This window comes from Astatotilapia calliptera, chromosome 23 (genome assembly GCF_964374335.1).
Source record: "Astatotilapia calliptera chromosome 23, fAstCal68.1, whole genome shotgun sequence".
Taxonomy (NCBI): Eukaryota; Metazoa; Chordata; class Actinopteri; order Cichliformes; family Cichlidae; genus Astatotilapia; species Astatotilapia calliptera.
In genome coordinates, this window is record NC_137443.1 from 34261200 (window position 1) to 34285788 (window position 24589).

Here is a 24589-nt window from a genome sequence, read left to right on the forward strand (position 1 = left end):
ATCACGCCAATTATTGGCCTATAATGAGATATCATTTAAAATGGAGAAGTGCTTTTGGACAAACTGGAGGACACAGAGCCAGAAAAAAGAAAGGTGGAGGATTGGATATTCCTGGTGACATGGTAAAGGATATAATTATTACAAGAATGTAATTTGGCTGAGTGACACGGATTGTGTGATAAGTATCATTAACGCATTTGGCTTCATTTCAATAGTTTGCCAATGACACTCTCACCACAGTGCTGTCACGGCTCGTCTTCACATGTATGTGTTTTCTTTAGTTTGTTTCTATATATAAACTCACATTTTTGGAGCAATGTTTATAAACGAGGCCTCAGGTGTTTAGGATATAAAGAAAAGCTAAAGCGTTGATGGAAACGGTGACAGGTCTTCATTTTGAAGTGTAACTGGAGCGTAGATATTCGTTTCCAAAACGGCAAAAACAAACATTTCTCACCTCTCGACAGCATTTTTTTCTGCGTTTTCTCTGGTTTGTCCGCCTTGTCGTAGTTTTCTTCTTTCTCGGCTTGGACTTGTGCAGCTCGTTCTTCCTTTTCAAAGGGCTGGAGTAGGAACCCATCCTGTTCACACAGGAAAATATAACTGAGGAGCTGCGTGAAACCAGGTGGTTTGCAAGGAAAAAGAAATGGGAAAACTGAATGCCCCGCAAATGCTAGATGTGACCGTGAGCAGACATGAGACCTTAATCTAGAAAAGGACGTCAAACACAAGCATTTAATTCTGGGTTAATTACAGAATAGGACGACCACTGTAATGGAAACCTGTTTACTTGGAAGTAAAGGTGTTTCAAATAACTAAGAGACAGATTAGCTTGTTTTTCTTAAACCACCTGAACAGAACTTGAGCTGGAGCCTGAAATTAAACAAGGCAGCATTTCCTTCCTTACGATCCAGCAGAAAGAGGTTTTAGCTATAATCCCCCTCCAACTGGAAGAATTCTTTAAAATGACTGTGTGGATTTTTATTTAATTTAAATCTATTTAACATGGGCTTGGTTTACCTCAGTCGTACTCTTCTCCACCACACACACATTCAGAGCAGTATCTGATTTGCTTTTCAGGCAAGGCTGAAAGGGAAGTTGAACAGTGGAGAAGAACTGCCAGCGCTCTGTAAGTGGATTACACACAACTGTGGAAAGCTAACATCAGAGAATCTGTGAGAGCGAGATGAATGAACGAGAGCGAGCGAGGGGTGACCTAGCGTTGGGAGAGCAGCTCATAACCGAGAAAGGTCACAAGTTTGATCCCCGTAACAGCTGCGGAGCAAGATAATGAGACGCCGCGTTCGCCTTCGTTTTAAGACGCTCCGAATGTATGTGAAAGTGTAATATGCTAATGAGAAACGTGGCTGACTAATTGCCTGAGCGAGACTGGGGAAAAAGCGAAAATGAGTCTAGGATTGTGTGCTGTGGAAGTGACAGCAAGTTCAAGCGCGTGTCTGTGTGTGTTCGTCTGGGTGGGTTTGTCAAAGCAAAAACATTTTTCCCCCCTCCCGGTGAGAAGCGCTGATGTTTGCTGCTTAATGCCACCCTCGGCATCACATGGAAGCCGCCTGGTTGATGTGCAGCTGTTGCGAGCTGCCTCATTTGTTTCCTGACATCCATTTACCTCGAGATAAAGGGAAAACAGCGTGAAAATGATGGTCTTGTGAATATATAATGAACATGCTGTCACTCGGAGACAAAAAAAACCTGAAAAAAAAAAGTGCATTCAGAGCCCCCCCACCCACCCACCCCCAAATATTGGCCATTGATTGGAGCTGACAAGCGGGCCAACAATGTAAGGGCAGACGTAGATTTTTGTTTTTCCTACAGAAAGCAGCGACGTCTTGGACTGTCCACAGATCCACACGGGCCTTTGTTACTACCTGACAGTAGAGACAGTAATTTGAAACTGTGAACAATGGGACACGCTTGGATTGGATGATCATAAGAGTTTGATTGAGAATCAGCACTCATACTAATGTGTTTTCCCCCCTTCTTTCTCTCCTTATTGCATTACCTCACCCCTCTAGGTTAGTTTGTCGCAGAAGGAGTCTCGACTCCGGGGGCAATAACGGGAGCAGGGGAAATATCAGGAGTATTCAATTAGAGCGTGCCACAGCTCTCTGTAGCTGACGTGTGGAAATTGTAATTTCCTCGACATGATTGATGACAGTAATACAGGACATCGTGTGAGTGCAGACGATGCGAGACCGTTGTGGGAATAACACCGCCCTCTGGTTATGGAGCTCGGTGCTGACTGGCTGAAATGCCTGGAACAGATACACCTGTGTGTAAATGTGCGTGAGCGTGTGTCTGCCAGGAGCTGTGCAGAGCGGCATGTAATGGGTAAAGTTTGACGGGAGGGGGCTTTTGCCCGGAGATATGGCGCAAAAGAAGCGTCGATTTAGCAAAGCAGCAGCTGGCTCGCTGCTGGAGCTCCGCGCTTTCTGTTTTGATGATGTGATGTTTTCATCAGACGGCTGCAGCCAGGTATTTAATCACAGCTGTCAGATGAAGGCCGCTAATCAAGCATCAGAGGTCCATCTACTCAATTGTAATGGGCTGAAATGAAGAACTGATCCCAGGTCAGCACTTTCAAGGCAAGTGGCCCTGTAGCTTAACAAGCTGGGCTGAGGCATCAGACTACATTAAACTGGGCTTGATGAAACATGAATTCACAGTGACTTACAGTCTTTAAAGAGAGCACTTTGCTCTTTATTAACAGAGTATGCTTACAATTATAACTTATGCTAGAATTAAACTTTATATATCTTCATATGAGGCTCTAGATATACTATGATTTATAGCTTACATGTGGGAAAGTTATCCCAATTATCTCTTTGGATATCAATAAAACCAAGATTGGTGAACTTCTCTCTTAAATTTATCTCAAACTAAAAATATTTCAAAACAATTTGTTGCTTTTTAAGTTTAAACAGGGCCTATTATGCTATTTGTTTACGCTATTTACCACTGTATTTTTACCACTGGACTGTACTAGAATAAGTTTACAGGACAAACAGTTCAAAATAATGTACTTATTCCTAATCCTTACAACAGGGCCTTGGTGCAAGCCCTCAGTTTTCATCCTGTTCTTTTTTGTGATTCACACGCAGAGCTGTCTGAGATGACCATATTAGGGTTGACCACTTTCCATGACATCACGCAGAGCTGACAACAGCGAAAACTGTCTGAACTCGAGCATTTACGCAGCCTGAAGAATGGTGAACACAGACTTCTGTGAAACCTGCTTTATGTTTACTAGCATCCAGTATCCACCTGTTACAGAAAATAACAGGAAGTATAATCAATCCACCTCACCCCTAAAGGGCCACAGAGGAAGCAACTAGCTGTGGTGCGGCAACCAAAGACCATAGACCAGGCTTGGCCAACTCCAGGCCTCGAGGTCTGGTGTCCTGCAGGTTTTAGAGCTCACCCTGGTTCTACACACCTGAATGAAATGATTAGTTCATTACCAGGCCTTTGGAGAACTTCAAGACATGTTGAGGAGGTCATTGAGCCATTTAAATAATCTGCGATGGCTCAAGGACACATCTAAAACCTGCAGGACACCGGCCCTTGAGGCCTGGGTTTGGACACCACTGCCATAGACATTAAATGACAATATGCAATGACAAAGTTGCTTTTATGTCAACAGATCAATGAATAAATCAAAAAGGATCAAGACCCATGCAGCAGACTGTGACAGCACTGAGCAGCTCCTTCAGTGGGAGACTGCGGCACCCACGGTGTGGGACGGAGAGATTTCGCAGGTCTTTCCTCCCCACTGCTGTCAGACTCCATAATAAAGACTTTAACTGATCAAGCACACACATCCATACATATGCAATAATACTAAGTGCAATAATCCTTTCTGTCATCGTTGTATTTTTACTCAGTTGTATATAGTATTTGTATTCTATTTTTATCTTATTGTATATTTATTTTATTTTATTCTACTGTATATAGTATTTTATTCTATTCTGTACAGTTGTGTACTGTATTTATTCTTATTGTATTCTAATTTTTGCCTCATAACTTTTGCACTGTCCACTTCCTGCTGTGACAAAACAAATTTCCCACGTGTGGGACTAATAAAGGTTATCTTAAGAATCAAGTTAGGAGTTATTAATGAAGTTACCTCCATGTGTCAGGAATGTGTTCAACTCTCTTTGCTCTGAAGAAAGACTTCCAGAAACAGCTGAAAGCAACAAGCTAACCTGAGCTCTTAAAGCTCTGTCAAAACCAGCATTATTTTCACTACTAGTGAACCCTGTTAATCTGATCTGTAACAGCCTCTTTAAGTCATGGTGAAGACTTCAGCGTAATGAAATTTCTAAAGTGTAGTTTAACTGAATGAGGAAAACTAATGAGAGGAGTTTGTTGAAGCACTGTGTGTGGGCTCCATACACGCTGCAATCTTGTGAATGCCTTTATGTTAATGTAAAAACATAAAATCAGACTCGTGCTGACCTCAGAGCGATGAGTAAATGTTACAAGGTCTAAATTGGCAAGACTGCCGCCACAACTTTGCAACAGAAAAGAGATCCGAGTGCCAGGACAGGACAGGAAGTTGACGGCCTTATTTTTAAACTTACCGGGTCAACAGACCTTTGCTAGGTGAGAATGATGATCTGATCAACTACAGTTCTACAGGGCAACAGCTATATGCAAGCTCCTAAATCTAAGTGTAAAGGCAATGAACTGTCTCACACTTACTACACCAAATACAGCTGACAGGGATGAAACCAGCCTGCGCGGATAAATGTGTGCGTACAATCCTGAAGCACAGAGTTGGGTGATTTTCTTCATAATCCGATCGCTCTGTTGTGGATAACAGATACCATTGCTGCAGGGGCCCGGGGTTAATGTAGCGCTATCCACCTTCCATTTACACGCACAGGCACACACACACGCACGCACGCACGCACGCACACACACACGCCAGTGAAAGAACGAGGCACTCGCATGCTGGCGAGTTTATTTCCCATTATCAGCGTGAAGATAAAGAGCATAAGCTGCAGCAGTGGGAGAATCTCGTTCACATACAGCTATAAATGGTTTAGCCTGCTGCAATTAGTGAACCTAAGTGGACGGATATCAGCTAAACGGCTAAAATGGTATGAACTAATTCGCCTGCCTCTTTTTAACCATTTTTCTTTAGTTGTAACTCATTCAGTCAGTTATAAAAGGCTCACTAACACACATGCGCCCGTGAAACAAAGTTGAGGAGACAGACTAGCATCTCTGCAAAAGCACAGCTTCGTTGTTTCTTATTTAGCATTAAAGCAAAATTCCTTCTGACACGACGGTCAGCAGAACCATTAGTTGTTACCAAGTAGGTTGACTTGCTAATATTAGCTTAGTGTGTTAGCACTAGGGTGGGCATGTGAGACCCTTGTGTTTTCATTTGACCTCATCATGGAAAAACGCCATCTAAAAACAGCTACAATTACAATAAAAATGAACAAACTGTTCGTGATACTACTCAGGTAGTGCCACAATATATGGTCCAAACTGGCACGCCTCTAATGTGCGACGCTGGTTTCATGGAGGTCTTTACCTGGGGTGCTGCTGAAGGCTCAGGAATAGGGCAAGGAAACGACTCTTCACACACCGCCAGGCTCCGCACGAGCTTTAGCCTGGTGTTGGACTAAGGGGGTAAGGAGAGGGGTGCAAGTAGGTGGGCACAGTTAAATCCATGCACATACATACCTGTGTCAATTTCATCACACATCACAGTGACAAGCCAAAGTGAAACAGCCAGCGAGCACAATCAATTCTTACGAGCATGTCACACAGATCCAATAATTCACATTTCAGCAGACACAAGTTTTCCCCGAGTGACTAAGCTTTTCATTGCTAAGATTGTAGCTTCTTATAACTTCTCGAATAACCTGATCAGAGGGAACTTAAGTTTAAAAAAAAACAAAAGGGAAAAAAAAAAACCTCAAGCTTTCTCACATTTTTCTACAGGAAACATCAATGCAGCAAGCACAAAAGAAACGTCCAAACTAGCCGTATTCTCATTCATAATTCACATCACAGCCTCTGCTATCAGTCATGTGACGGCATCTCAACACATTGCAGCAAAGTCATTTCAGACATCTGCGTGACAGGTAACACGGGTACAACTTCCATCTCAATCCAAGCAAACAACGCAAGTCAAGTGCACGAGACAGGTCGGAGCATCCGTGCGCAACATGCATGTCGAGAGTACCGTACCTTAGAGTACTTCACAGGCTGTCCACAGGTAGGGGAGGGGGTGCAGGGAAAGGAAAATGAAATCAAACAAACCACAGATGCTTGGGAAAAAAAAAAAAAAAAAAAAGGGAGGGGGAAGACTTTTTTTGGGGGGGAAAGAAAGTAACAAATGATATTTGAATTAAATATGAGTGGCCTACATTTTGTGCATGGGTGCACTTCTAGAGCTTGAGCAACTCCAAACAATTCATAGGTTTCAGTTTCTATGATGTCTTTTTAATGTCTGTTCGCAGGCTGAAGAAAAAAAAAAAAAAACTTAAAGAGCACAGAACAAAATGTGCTGACACCAGTCTGCGAAAATAAAAGATATTAAATGAAAATCTCAAGTTAAGCAATCACCGTTTTTATATTAGCACTCCATTTATACAGCATGTGTGGTCGTTTTATCTAATGCTGTATCCCATCATCATCATCTGCTATATGAACCCCTGAATTACTGCACGCAGTCTTTGATGCTGTTCGGTCTCATTTGACTGAACTTAAGCTGGTGTTAAATGCAAGAAAATACAAGTATATGCTGCTCTCAAACAGCATCTAATCTTTCTGAAACTGCGCTAGGGGCTGAAGTCGAGATGGTCATAATATATTTAGGCGTGATAACTGACCAGAGCGTGTCGTTTAAAATGCTCACTGAAAACCTCATGTTTAAGATGAAATTTGCTTCTTTTTTTTAAAGGAGTAAATCCCATTTCATCCCTCAGGCAACTTTTTTCTTTAACCTTTATTGGATTAGAGTGATCTGCTCATTAGGAAACACCTAAAGTAGCTGGATATTGAGTGGTTACAGAAAGGGGATATACCCCTGTTCTTTGTATGCTGCTGCTCAGTGGGCGTCTACATGGTTCGAGTTTCTCTCACTGATTGGCTCATAAAGATAAATCTCAGTGGTTCTCGCACATACCCTCACTTGGGTGGCCTGGGTATATTCATAACCATCCAAGTTTATTTTTGTTTGAGGCTGCTGATTGCATTGTTATCGTGGATGAACTAAACAAAATCAATCTACTTTTCAAACTATTCCCGTCTTATGGTGAAACTTCAGTTGTTGCAAACCAGCTAGCTCCAGTCTTTACAGTCTAGAATTAGTGATAGTCTTTATAGTCCAGGCTGTAATTGTTGCTGGTCTCGATGTCAATCAGCTTTTTCCAGTCTCTCTTCTCACAATTAGACAGACTACAACTTGAAGAGCAGCTGGCGATGGTGGTCCTCGTTCCAACACGAGCTTAAGGGCCAATCTAAGCAGAAACCAGGCTAGCCAACCACCAAGGCTGAAGAACGTCCAAGCTGATGAAGCTGAAGTCTGTCCAGAGAAGAGCATACGGCAAAAGCAGCAGCCTTGCAGCCAAATTCAGTGACAAAATATAGGTTTTGGCTTTTTTTTTATTTTTTTTTATTAACTCATTCACTACCATTGACGTCTATAGCCGTCAATTGCAGTGAATGAGTCAATGGGTTTAACTCATTCACTGCCAATGGCTGGCAGTGAATGAGTTAATCAATAAAAACATTTAAATATGTACCCATACTCGTTATATTGTTTGCCTTGCTATATCACAAATATGATGTGATGCTAAGGGAAACACTCACTCTGTCCTTGGACTGGTTCATTTTTCCTTTTTGCTGGAACAATCTACAGAAAGACTGAAATGTGACCATTTCAGTCTTTCTGTAGATTGTAGACCATCTGACTAACATCTGTGAGAATCTGCATCAGCTTAGTGACTGCACTGAAGTTCTGACCTTGATACGTTATCTCCAAATTCTGCACTATTGTGTGTTCATTATTGTTAAAGTGTCTGCTCAACCCTTGGCCAAATCACAGACTTTCTCTGGATAAATAATGGATAGATAATCATTTACTGGGAGCAATGAATTAATTTCTGGATAGCATATGCTACCAAAGTGGCTGCACTGCAGGACCCCTTCCTTTCACACACACACACACACACACACACACACACACACACACACACACACACACACACACTCTCTCTTAGCAAGATGCCGCAGAAAACAAAAGCCAGACATTTGGCTGTGAGGGATTCGGGTCAGTTTTGTTCGTTGCTCCATTTAGCTGTCACGTGAAAGCAGGCGCTGGATGTAAGGTGCAGAAAGCAGAGAGAGGCCGCCCGCCTACTAGTGTGTGAGACAGCTCGGTGCCTCTGCGCTTCACGCACTGGTGGCTCTGTGTGTGTGTGTGTGTGTGTGTGTGTGTGTGTGTGTGTGTGTGTGTGTGTGTGTAAACAGAAGGTCTCTCAGTAGCACGTAAAGGGAAGAGCGGAGGAGGGAAAAGGTAGGGAGGGGGAGACCTGGCAGGAGCCATTTCAGTGTAAATTGTAACAGAGCCCAGTCCTCTGTTTCCTAATCCCAACACACACACACACACACACTAACGCTGTCCTTCCCACCTGTCCTCTAAAAATCAAAAGGACAACCTATCCCCTCCCTCACTGAGCTCGAGGGCCGCTGTTTGCCTATTTCCAACGCCTGTGACCTGCCGTGCCCCTTTTCTATATCAGGTAATATGGATGTGGAGGAGAGGGTAGCGGGGGTGGAGGGTGGTCAGGGACCGTGAGCGCACCGCTTCACCGGCTAATTGAGCGGTGTGGGGCCGGTGGGGAATGAACAATGCCGCCAGGAGATAAAGGAAAGGGAAAGCGGGGGGAGAGAGGGAAAGGGCTGAAGTCAGCAGAAGTAGGGCGGCCACCAGCCACCTGTCCTGCCGCAGAGGACAGAGCTGGAGAGCTGGAGGCAGATGGTGGCAAAGTCACCCTCTTTTACCTCTGTCGGAACGCATTCCTGCCCCCCGATGCCGCCATACCCACCCCCGCCTCGCCTCGTTTAAGGTACCGCTGTCCTCTCCCTCATTTCTTCCCCCACCCGTTCCTCTCACAATGAACATTTCAGGCATTTAACCGATGCCCTTACACAGAGCAGCGGAATTAGCTTCACCTCCTCCACCGCTGGAAATTACAAGCGGAAAGGTCGGCTGTGTCAGTGCCGTCAGCATATCCCGGCATTCCAGTAACCATAAAATCACTACATCAGGGAGAGGAAAAGGCAAAAAAGAAAATAACACACAAAACAGAAAAAGCAGCACAATCGCAAGTAGCCTACATTTGTAGAGGTGACATGAAGCAGAGTCACTCAGCTAATGGTCATACCAGACCACACAATGCTACAGCAGCAAAATATATGAGTGGATGAACTGGATTGTACAATTGGACCAATTTACTGCTTATGAAGTCAACTTTTTAATCCAAAAAGAGCATTTTGGGCTTCAAAAGCTGCCTTCTAGTTTCAAACATAGTCAATACTTTGGCTAAATATATTTTGGGGTTTTTGAGCTGATAGCTGAAATTCTTTCTTTGTTGTGGTGGATTAAAATAATTTAAGGAGGAGAAATCGTCCCTCTACTTTCATCTTCTTGCTACTTTCTTGTCTCGCCTCTGCTCTCCTTTCTTTCCTTCATTCTCCAACACCGTGTCTCTCGTGTTCTTCCACCTTCTTCCTCTCCCTAATCCTTCCTTCTTACAACCTCTCCACACGTCTCTCCCTCCCTCTTCCTCCTGTATCTCCTCCTCTCTCCCATGCTGCTTCCCCCATGCTGGTGTCATTCTGTTCCTCAGGGTAACATAGGCGCAGGAAGTTGGAAGATAAGCCTGGATTTGAGCCCCGATTATCTGCCTGCCTGACTCCCTCGCGCTCCCCTCCTCCAACCACAAGGCCAGATTGGCCTGAATCCTATTTTTAGGCAGCAGCCAAAGAGACAATCCTTCGTCTTTCCTGGATTTTGCTTCTTTGACCACACAAGAAGAGATTTCACAGTTTCACCATTTAGATTTTAGTGTGCATTCCTCTGTGAGGAAAACCTGTCAGAGCCAGTTTTTGCTCTAAATTAACAAATGCTAATTTTTTTGCACCCCCAAAGCACAATGTTGCAATGACAAAGACCTTATTAATTAGCAGTTTATGTCAAAGTGTTCTCAGCTCTCCTGAAGCCTCAGTAGATAACCAGTTTAATGTCTCCTGTGGAAGATCCGTGACTTCTTAACAACTTTAACAATTCTCAGCAGCCAGGTAGACAGCAGTGAAGAGTCTCACTATGACTGACCTCAGTGCTGCTGAGGCAGAGTTGAACCCTGCATTATTATTTCTGTCTGCGCCGATTATACATTTCAGAAATAATATTTCCTCGCTGAAACGGCTGGGAGTGCCGCAGGTGACAGAAGATGCCCAGGGCAGTTGGTGTTCGACGTTGACTGCTACTGAATTTTCATGGAAATGAGGTGTGGAAAAGAAATGACAGACTTTGCTGAAGTTGTCAGGTAAGTGTCCTCAGCTTATTGAGGCTCCAGTCTACCAAAACACTGTGAAACTGACACTTCATTTCACATTAGTGCTCATTCAATTCAACTTTATTTATACAATGCTTCAAGGCACTTTATCTCGTAAGGTAAAGATCCTATAGTATTCTGGAGGAGACCTCTACAAGCAAGTACAACCTGATAATAATGGACCACTGTACTCCAGCCTAAGTAATGAAAACATGAGCTAGTTTTTCAGCATCAGCCCTAGAAAGTATGTTTTTACATGTTAGAGATATTCAGCAACGATTCATATTTGTTTAACATCTGCATTGAAGGACACGATCAAAAATGCCTCCCAAGATTTCTCAAAGTCTTTTGGATGCTAAGTTAATGCCATGATCCAGAGTTAAGTATCTGTTTCCAACTTTTCTGTTCTGAGAAGAGTATAACGTATAAAGCAGTGGTACCAGCACAGAGCCCTGTGGAACCCTGGCTAACTTTCATGTTAGCACACATCTATCTATGATTCCAATTATTGCAGTGCATTTCCTTTAATACCAATCTCTGTAGTTAAACACTGTAACCATTGGGAGAAGCACAGATATGAGCTCACTGTGAGAAGAAAGTCATTTCTAACCTCCACCTGTCCCATTTCTGTATTATCCAGAAATCTTTTAACAACTACTCTTTCAAGAACAATTGAAATGAAAGGATTTTGGATATTAGTCCATAACTAAGAGACCTGGATCAAGTAAAAGATTTTTAAGTAATAGTTTAATTCAAACCATTGAAACAGAAAACTGTGCAACCCTGAAAGCCTGTCATACGCAACCTTTTTGATAAAGATAAACCGATCGTATTAAAAATGTAACATCTATTAATGGTAAATATTTTTGAACACTGTCGTAGGAATGGGGTCTAACAGACATGTTGAGGATCTAAAGGAAGAAATTACTTCAGATAGTTAGTTATAACACTTATAAATGTTTTATTTGTGAAGAAACTCATGAAGGCTCTGATTCTTTGTCAGTCTGGTTGTAGTGCTGAATGTTTGACTCCCTGCTATTAGTAACAAACTTTTGCTGCTTTCTTTTTGTAGTCACAGTATCCAGAGTCGTACGCGATGAGGATATAATGCTACTGACAAGATAATCTACTCAGGTATCTGCTCTGCACTGTGTTTGCACATGGAAGCACTTCTTTACATTTCATTACAGCACTTTCACAGAAACACCCGGTGTACCAAAACAGTGTTTCTATCGCTGTGCAGTCCATAATTCTAAAATTAAATGTTACAGTCACACAGATATGGAAGAATTGTTACTGACACGTTTTAAGGTTGAACATAAATCAGCATTCTTTACCTGTATGTCCTTTTTATTGTTGCAACCATGTTCATCTCTGCTGTTCTGGCTCTGGTCAGACACCTCAGTCTTGGCGTCTTTTGCAGATGACGCGGGTTCGGCGGCTTCGGAAACCTTCATTGTTTCAGTGTCGACGTTATCAGACATTCTCATTGCAAAGTCTTACAGGGAGATGCTGGCAAATACAGAGGACCTGAAAGACAGGAATGTGTCGATGAGAGCTAGCATCTTTGGGAGAGAAAGAAGTTCGGATGATTATGCTTGAAGGGTAAGTTCCAAATAACAAGAAGCTAGACGCCATCATTTCAAAGTATTTTTATTAAATTTGAAACACAGATTATACAGAATTTTATTATATATTTTTTTATTATATCAGCTCTTTAAAAACAACAACAGTAGTGGCTGATTCAGACACAAAAAGGTAAATTGGGCGTAGTGACAATTGTCTGATCTATTCAATTATGTTAACTGTGTGTGTTGTTCAATATAATGTGTCAGTAACAGAGTACCATTTGCTAGCAGGAGAGCTAACATAGCATGGCTAAATCTAGAGGTACTTTACATTTTGTTAAACCAACAACTTTTTTACCTTTGCAATGGTGTCTTTTGTTGATTTTTTAAAAAAATTTTATTAACTGCAAATTCTGGTCAAGAGAGCTGACGTGGCAAAAAACTAATGCCAACACCTTTACAGACATATTCTCTCTCACTTTTCATCATGCTATGTTCATTTAAATTTTCATTCGAAAGATAAGTGTTAGAATTATTATCAACTGTTTACATACTAAATTAGTGATGGCATGCAATGACACTAAGATTCAGGAGTTGTAGAGACCTTCCTCAATCTTTACGCCGACTGGGAAAGACAAAAAGTTCACACAATTTTAATAATTATAAATAAAACATGAAAGAATTATCATTATCATCATCATTATTATCATTATTATTAAACGCCATGGAAAAATGTGTACATTTAAAAAAACATAAGGTAAATAACAACAGCATATAAGAGTATACAAAAGTAATAAGTGTATTAGTACTGCATTGTGGCACATTAAATTATTTCCTTTGTTGCAGTAGCTATATTCTGTGTCGTAATAAATAAAACTTACTTACTTTGTGTTATTAGATCAGATCCACTGCATTCTTGTCTAAAAAGTGCTGTGTAATGAAAGTTTGCCTTGTGGATATTATTTTGAAAAACAAAGCAACAATGCAGCAGGAGACATAACTGCACCGACGGTATGTGGGTGCAATATGGAGCCATACTGTAATTGACTTTGTCCATGATGGGTAGCTTGAGTTACTGCAGAACAAACATAGGTGTTACTAATAGTATTATTGGATGGTTGGAATTCAGCCATTAGTTCATTTTAAGTGGATTTGAGTTTGACAACCCAAGCACTTTTCAGACATGGATGTATCATATTGCTGGCTTCAGTTTGGTAAAACATCCAACATTTGTATGAAAGACAAAGAATACTTTGTCTTTCATACAAATGAGCAATGTAAATGCATTTTCTTTGAATGAATTATTTTGGGTTTGTTTTTTTTTAAATCCCTCTTGTTTTAATGACCCGTTTGTAATGTTTCCATCTTCGTCGACTCCTTGCTGCGTAGCAAAATCGTAAAATAGTTCAAATAGATGAAAATAAAGTATTTTTTAAGAAAGTAATCATAATTTTGGTGAGCTGAGACACACAGCACATTAAATGTGCCTGCATGCAGTTTAGACATGTGTAGTGTTGAAAGTGATGCCAATTATTATGAGAGCAGACCTACTGAGATTTCCCCTGCAAATTCTCCATAAAAGAGACCAAACATAAAGCTGGCACATTTTGATAAATGTAAAAGACTGGATAAAAGGGCCAAAGAAAGTCTGCAGTGACAAAGAGCTATGCAGTAGCAGGCAGGAGAAAGAGGAGGGCAGGCGGTCGGTGGCACCAACACAGTCTGTGGTCATCAGTCATTACTTTTTCTTTGCGCTGTCTCGCAGCTCTGCAGCTGTTCAGCCCGAGACAATAGGCATGAGTGGACGAGATGCAGCAGGCGCACAGCTTAGTGCTGTAAGAAAACACATTAATATTATAGTGTTTGTTTCAGTTTGAAGGGGGCTGCTTTAGAATATCAGCAAACACACTTTCTAGTTCCCACATGAGGATGTTTTTTTTAGAATTAAACATAATACGGTGTGATTTACATTTTATATTATATTTTATAAAAGGATTTTACTCACGGATTTTTGTATTATATTATGTTCCAAAGAAGAATGCTGTAATTAAATCTTTGTTTGTAGTTATGCCCAAAGCAGGAACACTCCCATCATGATAACAGCTGCAAAAGTTGGTAGGTGTGTTGTTAACGCAGAGCACGTGTTTACAGTCTAATGTGGCGTAGAGTAAAAAGTAGGCCTTTCAAAATAAAATGCCTCTTCGTGGTTGCTGATCCCAGAACATAAGTTGCCTTGGACCTATGGCCCACTGCAGGATGCATCTGTGTAATACCACGACCTCCCCGTGTTTTAAGTCATGGTGCGAGTTCATTCATGGTGATATGCCTTAATTGTACAGCTTGGTCCCATGCAGTGTGTAACATACACAGACTCACAAGAAGGGAGGGTAGACATCTGGTACATGAGAGCTATGATTAATAGGTTAATTAGAAATGGGCTCATCAAATTCACATTGCACATCAAAAACTGGAAGCACACATCACAGCACTTACTCTGTGCTTGGGTGTGTACGTGACTGGCTGCGTGTGTGTTCAACCTATTTGCCCGCAGTGATCAGAGCAATTTTCCTATCTGATCACTGAGCAGCAAAGCGGCTGCCTGAGACTTGATTGTTTATATCCATCCCAAAAGAGCTGAGGCAGCAAGAGGGAGCTGCTCTCTTTAAAAACGTGGCATCCAATTCCTCCGTGTCAAAGTAATTGACTTTTACAGCGGTCCACAGCTCAGGCGGATGTACCGCTCACCCAGTGGTTTGCATGGCTAAGAGTTTTGCTAAAAATCTAGCCGGGCACTGGAGAATCAGATTTTGAATTTCTATGACCTGTCAGAGGTTTGACAAAAGCAATGCCGGCTGCTGCTTTACATTATTTTCACATTCTGAAGGAAAACAGCTTAATACTCCAGAGTCCTGCACATGGCTTTGAATATTTAGCGTCTGTTGCTGACATTTTGATGAGTGAAGTCTCTTGAGTCGCTCTGTTGAAGATTTGCAATATTGGACAGATATTTTCGAGCGCTGGGCTTGTGATGGATAGCCATTTTGTCCCTCACCGAATCACTCATTCTTCCAAACACATTTTATCATGGGACTGGAGTGTTAGACTAAATTTGGCTTCAGACTTTGATGCATTTGAATTTCACCGTCTCGTCTCTCACGGCTGAGGTAATTGCACAGTGTGCCTGTTTAGAATCCCCCATGCTTAGACTGCATAAGTAATACAGATCATCATTTGGTCCTTAGTGTTACATTAAAGAATTCAGGGAGTAGCAAATTGGTCTCTTTATGAGTTGGAGCGAAAACAGACATCAACATTTTTTTTAAATATGTGTATTTCAATACAAACAAACATCGTTTAAAAAATAAAGGACTGTTTTTAAAAAGAAAAAATACAAATTTTAATTAATTTGGCAAAGTTTTCATGTATTATGTATTCTTCAACGATGCTCGAAACTCTATACAGTTACCCAGGAAACTACTCGATACTTGACACTTTAGCCCAAAAATTGTGTTTTACCCTGTTAAATTAACACCATCTATTACAACATTACAGACCGGCAGAGCTGACAACGTTAGCTGCGTAGCACCAATATTTACGCTTCGTTTTTATTATTAGCCACAAGCCATTTGCGAAATGATCACTGGCAAAAGGCTAATGTGGCTATTAGGCTATTAGGTAATTATTAATTGTTAAATGGATAATGTTAATGTGTGTTAACGTGAATGAGCATCTAATCTGATAGTTGTTTTTTTTCCCCCAAAGGGTTTTTTTAACAACCCTAGTTTTACATACAAAGGACTACAAGTTGTAAATGCTATGTGCACTATTACTATCAAATTCAAACTGAGCATAAAAGAAAGAAAAACAACAACTTGGGCATATAATCTGATGTCTTTTATCTGTGTCAGGGTTTTAAAGATTTCCAGAGGTATACATTTGTAACATGCCAGTCCTGACGTCGAGTTCAGTTTTCACTTTGGCTGATTCGTATATTCATTCGAAGAGCCAGAACTGGCAGCACAGAAGACCATTTTTTCTACTGTGCAACGGAAAACTTTAAAAAGAAGAAGAAATCCGCAGCAGATTGGGAGGTTAAAACCCAACCCCAAATGAACTGCAGCACATGTCCACCTAATAGAGGTGGGAATCACCATACATCCCACGATACGATATTATCACAATACTTAACGCACGATACGATATTATTGCAATTTTTAAAAATATTTTGCGATATTCAGATTCTGTACATAAAGGTAAACTTTATCAATATTCATTTTATCTAATATCAAAGTCTCGCACTCAGTCTTTCTCTCATTTCAGTCAGTTTTATTGTTGACAAACTAAACGGTTTGCATTACAGTCTAGTCCAACTTAACTGAATGCAACCATCTGGTACAATTATAGCTATTCTGAACTATGAAATTTATGAAAACTATGCAGCTCATTAAGCAACTGAAGAATTTGAAAATAAATTAAAACAAAATATAATTTTACATTAAATAAAAAAGTTTTAAACTTAATTAAAATAAAACATGTCTTAAATTAAAATAAGTAAACTGTCATGTTTATTGCTGCCATAAAAAAAGCTAAACACATTTGGACAGTGAAGGAATGTCAGGATTCTTGCTCAGAAAAAGGATCAACATGCTCTGAAGTCAGAGCACAAAAACCTTTTTTGTAACAAAATATCGATTTCTGCTGTCCCTGTATCGATACATTATTAGCAAACAAAATATCACGATACTACACAGTATCGATTATTCCCCCACCCCTACCATCTAATGCTATGCTATTCATGTCTGCATTGCTCTGTAGTTACAGCTCCAAAACACCAGTTGGCAGCGAGCTTCAAGCTTCTTTGGGTACTTTAAACAACCTTAACAGAGTTGATGAGATCAGATCTCAGTATTTGATCTAGTAAGTGTTAAAGATTGTAAGTTTAACTAACTGCATCAACACAAAAGCAGAAGGCTTTGGAAGTCATTGAATTTAGATGGACACTGGGAGAGCAATGAAAAAATGTCTTGAAATAAATCAATAATAAACTGAACATGTTTAAGTTGATTTGCATGTTGGCACAACATACTGCTACACTGTGATGCATAGTTACAAATCAGAAGCAGGACACTTAGTTCATCTGCACAGATTGCACACATGAATGGAAATGATTTGGGTTTGCAGCTGATCGATTGGAGCATCATTAGAACATCTGTTGTACTTTACCTTCCTCAGAGGAGTGTAAATTTGAAATGTCTTATTTGAAGCATGTCTTATTTGTCAAAAGTTTTTCTGGCTAAAAATCAATAACACTGATTTTAAAAAGACTTAAGTACAGAATCACTTAAAATAGATTTAATATACGTTTTGGTGAAAAGGGGATAAGGTCAGGGTATAACAGATTGATTGGGTCATAATACGAGGTAAATACACAGGTAAGTAATGAATGATTATTGATCATATGACAGACTGTAGCACTATAGTTCTGTGCAGTGTTAAAAATTTACATTTCTATGCTAAACCTGTCAGTGAAATACACACTCTATTAAACCTGGATATATATATGAACACACAGGCTGTTTTTATAACTACAGCACAGCTATAGAATATGTAACAACATCCATATATGTACTCTGTCAGCGTGACATGATGAAATACTCCAGGACTTTATTCTCACCGAGTGACAGTTCATTGATCTTGTGGTTTATTATTCCCCGTGAAATTCCACCAAACTACCGTGTCAATGTTCATTTTCATTCATAATATCAGAAATGATAGTGAGATATTTACTAAGATAGTAACATTGTCCATGCTGCCCAAGTTAAGTGTATTTCATCCAACTATAGATTTTTTAAATTTGTGTGCAGGAAGTACCATAAAAGAAACTCATTGGATTTGATTTAAGTTTTTATAATAATAAAAAAAATGTGGAAAAGAGTCAAGACAATTATATAAGTACATTTGGAGTGATGACGACTGCACACATTCCTAAAACAAATATATGAAACACGCAAACTTTCTGTGTTCCTGACTATTTTAGTTACGACATCTTGTTATGCTTTCTGATTGGACAGTAGTGTCACGTGACAGCGAATGCGTGGAAACATTGTATCGAGCAAATTTTACGAAAATTTACTTACTATTCAGGTTGCATAGTAAAAAACAAAAAACAAAAACGTACTTCTTGCGTAGCCAGTGGTGGTTGTGGCAAAGGAGGATGTGGCTGGTGAAGTCGATGAGGCTGAGCCTACCGATGCCATCCGAGACTTCTTTGCCCATGTCTGCTTCAGCTGCTCTGAACAGTGAGCGGGGCCTCTGACACCCTCATGACCCCTGCAGACCTGCAACCGAGAGAGGGACGGGGTTAGTGCTGTGGCATTAGAGCGAGCGAGGTCGGAGGTTAGGAGCAACGCTGTCACTGAGGTCACGTGGACTGACAGCAGTCAGGATGTCAGCAACTCTGGAATATATTGTGTTCCATGGAAGAAAAAAAACAAAAAAAAAAAACAGTAGAAGTGTGGCGAGTGTGTATTTCTGGGCCTATGCGTGCGTGTGCCCCATAAATAATGGATGAGCACAGCGACTGGGAGTGCGGTAGAGGCAACAAGAGAAGGCATCCCTGCCAACCTCGTAAAAACCAAGCATTAGGAATTCAGAGAGCAGCAGGGGAAGATAGCATTTCTCAGCTCAGAAATCCTCTGCCATTTGGTGCCACATAAATTTCAAATCGTCTAATGTACAATCTCTATTTTCCAGCAAATTCCTTTCTAGCTGAACCACAGGGTGAACCCGGCTGGGCAGACATCTGAAAACAACAACAACACAGCTGTGAAATATCGACACAATACCGGAGAAGAGAAATTGAGAATTCCAGCTGTATTACCGAATCAGTGTTTTTCCATGCACACTGCTGCCCTATTCGCTACGTTCCTCTTTTATATTGTGAAAATATGACCTTATCGGCTCACTTTGCAGGTGCAACTGCTAAATGAAGTTGCTAAACATCAGGTTACACTTGACGCCAATTACCATTTACATTTCAAATCAATATTCTAGTTATATTTGGTTGATTATTTGGTGTTTAAAATGTCAGCAAAATGTCAGAAAAGCAGCCATATTTCTTAAAGTTCAAGGTTCTGCGTTTTCATTTTTTGGGGGGGTCAGTTGGCTGATAAGACCATAAAATCACTTTGCAAGAAAAGAGCCGTTGCCCATTTATTTCCCATCAAACTGCTAAATGATTAATCGCATCCTCAGACCACATGCTGGACATTCTCCTACAGCTGACCCACTCCGAGGCCTCTTCCACATATCCGTCACATTGCTCTTGGCCTCTCCCAACTCCTCTAATCTGTTGCTAAGTAGGTGGGCGAGATGCCACGCTGACTCTGGTACCTAACGGTGCCAAGGTGTGGCTCTCTCTGTGCCAGCCAAAAAAGAAAATAAGAGGCCGAGTGCAATCTCAGCTCAATTTCTATTCTTCCATCTCATGACATCTCTGCCTGGAGCCAGACGCACAGACTGAGATGATGGGTGTTGCTTTTCTCCGAAACTGCACCACGGAGCCACCTACGCTGCCTAGAATATTTCCGCACACTGACTTAAATATGAATTGCTTAGTGTCATTTCCACTGCATTCCACATTGTTCCATTCGGAGAGTCTTAATTTTGTAGTCATGTAGCCAGAATCACCTCTGCACCCACAATCACCTGAATCATCTTTCCTTCTTGTTCTGAGCTGCGCGTATCCCCCCTCCCCTCCCTGCTTTTATCTCTTTCTAAATGCGCTCTGCACTTTTTACACGCCTGTCCGTGTGTGACGGGAGTATCATCTTGGTGTCGCGGCTCGAGATTTTGCCCCCTAGTTCAAAGCAGAAGTGGTGCTGATTGGAACCATTGCAGATAGTGGCAGCCAAATATCTGGAATAAAATTTTTTTTTAAAAAAAGGGAGCCTGCTCCTGCAGCTATCACACACACACACACACAGTGTAAAAGTTGCTCTGACAGCAGTGCAGATGAGTCTGGCCGTGGGCGCTCCAGGCTTTATGACCAGAGCTGCTGAGTGAACGGCGCAGACGTGGATTAGCCGGCAGGCTTCAGGACTTCACACTGAGCCTCTGTGTGTGTGCAGTAAACACCGTATGCTGGTGCAAACAATGCACACCCAAAAGATGTTTTGACAGACACAGACAAGGGAACATCCCCATTTGATAGGTGCTCAACAGCTTATAATACACCCTAGCACAACACACACACACACACACACACACACACACACACACACACACACACACACACACACACACACACACACACACACACACACACACACACACACCAGTGGACTTGTCGAGCTCCTCCGCCTGCCTGTGTGTCCTCCAGTATTGTGCTGGAGCTGACAGGGAGTGGTTCATTGGCATTACAGTCACCGCAGAGCACAGCAACCTTAAAGAGGCTGCCCGAGGTATCGTTCAGTGTCACATCACCCCTTCGCACCACCTTAATCGCGCCATTTGACGGCATATCGGCGACCGTGTGCACATGCGTGCGCACGCACACGCACCCCAAATATACCCACTTGTTCACAGCACAAATTGAGGAATGCATTACATTAATCATGAGCCACATATCCGCACATGCAAACATTCTCTGTGTTCTTGTAGCAAATTAACTCTTGAGGGACCCACAGCAGGGTCATGCGGATGGCCATCAACTGAGCCGAGTTAATCACACACCGGGATCTTGATGGGCTCCTCTCGGCGACAATTATGCTCGATGGCGAGCTAATGAGAAATTTCTCAATCACTGTGAAGCGTATGAGAGCCTGCTGGTGATGGAGAGCAACGCACTCCAGTCTACTTATTTTATTTATGCCTTTATCCACACTCACACACACACACACACACACACCCCTACCTCGCAGCCTCTCTGTTTTTTGCAAAGGCTGACCTTTCCTTTCCACACCTCCGCTGTGCTCTGTTCTGCACTCTGTGGATCAGGGCTCTTGTCTCGCCTATAAACCACCTCAACTGAAGGTGAAGGACCCTCATTCCCTCCCTCTATCTGCTACTCTATCCCCCGGCTCTATTCTCGGTAGAGAACGGGGGAGGAAGAAGGGGCAGAACACAGCGAGCTATCACCTTCAGAAGCTTCAAAGAAAATCTGCCAGTGATTTCTCAGCATTTCAAAAACAATAATTTATTTTATTTAATTATTTTAAACATTTTTTTAAAAAAAGAAGGAAAGGAGCAAGTAGCGTCTTCAGGCATTCTGCCGCATTGAAAAATAAGTTAATCACTGCTGAAGAGCTTTTGCAAATATTGCACACACAGAAAAAAAACAACAACAGAGATGTAAAACAGTAACCAGAGCTCTATTCAGACAGTTACAAAGATACCGCGCCGTCACCTGCTCGCTGTCCAAATAAAAATGACCACCTATGTTTAGCTGATTTCTTCTCACTTTGCAGGGGGATGCCAAAATTTCCCTTTGTTGTGCCAACTTAAACACACACAAAAAACATTTAAAGCATGACATGCACCCTGTCTAATAAAACCAGGCATCAAATAAACAGTTAATTAGGCTACTAATGCTGGCTCACATTCATGGAGCTACAATAAAATTGATTTTGCTGTTTTGCTTAACTGAGTAACTAATCTCCCATTTTCTACACATTTCTGCTAATTGCAAAGCAAAGAGAAGCACTGACAGGGGAGCTATATAATTGGACCGCAGAACGATCAGGGGAAAACCGATGAAATATCACTTTCATAACACTGCTCGCCTTGATTTTGCGACGACTGAGGCTGTGTCAGTTTAAGGAAGTGTTCGTAATAGCCGAGAGTGAATTAACAGAAATAAATAAATAAACAGGCACAAATGAGACACTAATTGCGCTGCTCGCTCTGCCTCCAGGTCGCAAAAGGCAGCGCGGCACAGCAGAGGTGCAGCCAGCCAGCATTAATAAATTAAATCCACAGTGGAGCATGGAGGTAATCCATTACCTATCCCATAGGAGAGCTTCCAGGGAATATCAATCTAAGCAATTAGTACTAGAAACAGTAAACAAAGAAAACGAACATGCAAGCCTGGCAGTTTTAATCTATGGAGCCTTATGAGACAGGAAGCACTCAAAAAGTCTGTGAGAGTCATTAAAAGTCAATTTGTAAGAGAACACCTGCAGAACAAACAAGGAGGAAACGAGGGAAACAAGAGGACGACGGTTGGCTAAAAAAAAAAAAAACTTAAAAAAAACAGTGCGGAGCGAAGCCTCTTATTGGCTGATCTCTGTTAATTATCCTCGTAATGAAAAGCAGAAGCGGAGCTGAGCAAACCAGCCAGGAGATTTGGAAATGCTCGAGCTCGAGCTTCAGCGAGTAACACGCCGCTGACGGCACAGCGCGGCTCGTGTTGTGCTTAGTTTAACAAGCTAAAGGAAGAAAGACCCCACGCTTGCTTACTGACTGGATGCCTTGCAATGACAGAAGAGAGGCAGGAAAGCTGATGCAGAAGACATTTTTAAAAAAGCAGAACAAAAGGAAATATATAGAGGAAAATCAACCTTACTCAAAAAGTACATGAAGAAATTGTTCAAAAAGCGCAGGAACAGAACAAGTAATACTAACTGTACCCAAGTCGTGTCTGCTCACTGTCAAAGTGCTGCAGGACGTACCTGCCTGGCAGCTCTGCTCTCCATCCTTTCTGCTATGCGACCGCTTAGTTTCCATTGTACAGGAGGCACAATTTGCTGGAGAGGAGGCTGGAGTTGCCTCCCAGCTCGCTCCTCGGCAGCTGCCTCCTGTACGCTCGCTCCACTGAGTGAGGGTGGAAGACAGGGAGAGGAGAGTGTAAAGGGAGAGGACGAGGGGTGTGGGTGTCACACAGAGAGAGAGAGAGAGAGAGAGAGAGAGAGAGGCAGAGAGCGCAAGTCTACCTGCCACAACCCATCAAGCCAGCCAGCCTTGGAGACAGCGCCAAATCAACAGCTGGCCCCTGTGTGATGTCAGAGCCTCAACAACCAGTCACGGCGGCCGAGGCCGGCCGGCACTACAGAGCGGACTGAACCAAAGTCACCGGCTAAATGGGGCTCTTCATTAGCTGCTTTAGGATAGAGGCGGGGGGAAGGAGGATGATGAGGAGGAAAAAGGGCAGCTAGGGACATGGGATAGATGGAAGGAGACAGAGAGGAAGAGGAGAAAACAGGAGGGCGGGAGATAGAGAAAACACAAAGAAAGGTGCTCAGAGGAAAGAGAAAGGAGAGAGAGGCGGCAAACAGGGGAGGAGGAGAAGATAGGAGACAGGAGCGACGGTTCTGCAGCCAGCTAGGTGCTCAAAGAGCAGGTGGAGAGACGATGGGGAGGCGCTGGCCGCTGAGAGGCCGAGCTGTTCACTGGGCTACCTTCCCATTCAAGCTGGCACCCTGCTTTTCGCACGAAAAAAAAAAAAAAAAATCAAGGCTACAGCTAATCCCACTGACTCAGAGATAGACAACACCTGAAATACCTCCTGTTACTGCAACTGAAAGGAAATGTGCTGCAATAAGACATTTCGTTTAAAAACAACAACATAATAAATGCATAATTGGTGACTTAGGGGTTCACTGATTGTCACGTTCTGGGCAGATACTGATTTTTTTTCAGTTCATATATTTAGGTTTTGGATTTATTTTCATATCAAAAAAAATAATGATGTGTTTGAAAACCTTTGTCATTGCTTTTTAAAAAAAATTTCACCAGCAAATAGATGATGTACGGTGCAAAGACAAAAAGGGAAAACTACTTGGCAGAAAAGCAAAATAAATAAATAAATAAAAAGTCAATTTCTGTGCCAATACCGATGTATTAACATGACAATACAGCCTATAACCAATATTTTTTCTTTTGAATTGTTTGTTGTTGGAATGTATTTCACACTCTATGTGTGGGGAAACAAAGATTTTTGTGTAAACTAGGTCTAGTAACTAACCTGTTTAAAAAGCTCTTCGTCTCATCACACAAGTTTTTATCACTTTGCCAGTGCAAAACTGATACTGTACAGTGTAACAGGAGAGTTACACAGTAGAGATGAAGTGATGTGAAATTGAGAGCTGATACAATGTTTAGACAAACAATTTGTCCAATTTTTTGTGTGTTTTTAAACCTGCCCAAAATAGAGGTGACATATCAGTAGCTGGTATCAGTCAAAAGGATACCGATATTCAGGCAATATTAGAGATGCAACATTTTAAGCAAAAATGTAACTCCATATTCATCAAAGACGCCTGCCCCCACCAATCACAAACTGCTTTCAAAGGACAGCACATAATTGTGGCAGACTTGTGACTTGCTAGCTTTACCTGAGGGGTATACTATGAAATAAGTTTATAGTACGCCCAGCCAGGTTTCCTTTGCGTTAGCTGGCTTGACAAAACCGAAAACCCC

General features: G+C 41.7%; 1 protein-coding gene across 16 annotated transcripts in view; it reads right to left on the bottom strand.

The window, feature by feature from the left end:
* LOC113016157 (R3H domain-containing protein 1-like) overlaps positions 1-24589 on the bottom strand; it is a 52450-nt gene that overhangs the window by 25052 nt on the left and 2809 nt on the right. For 6 of the 16 annotated variants that reach the window (XR_013905195.1, XM_026158759.2, XM_026158755.2 and 3 more), the window contains exons 2-6: positions 18351-18510; positions 11942-12134; positions 6229-6246; positions 5567-5656; positions 458-581 (exon numbers count right to left, since the gene is read on the bottom strand). Coding sequence is in view for 15 of the 16 variants with exons in the window: in XM_026158759.2 (XP_026014544.1) it covers positions 458-581; positions 5567-5656; positions 6229-6246; positions 11942-12094 (385 nt within the window). In the remaining variant the exon portion in view is untranslated. Of the gene's footprint in view, positions 1-457; positions 582-5566; positions 5657-6228; positions 6247-11941; positions 12135-18309; positions 18511-22800; positions 23135-24589 lie in introns of those variants that run through there. The other 10 variants (XM_080297310.1, XM_026158758.2, XM_080297308.1 and 7 more) reach the window with 8 other exon arrangements.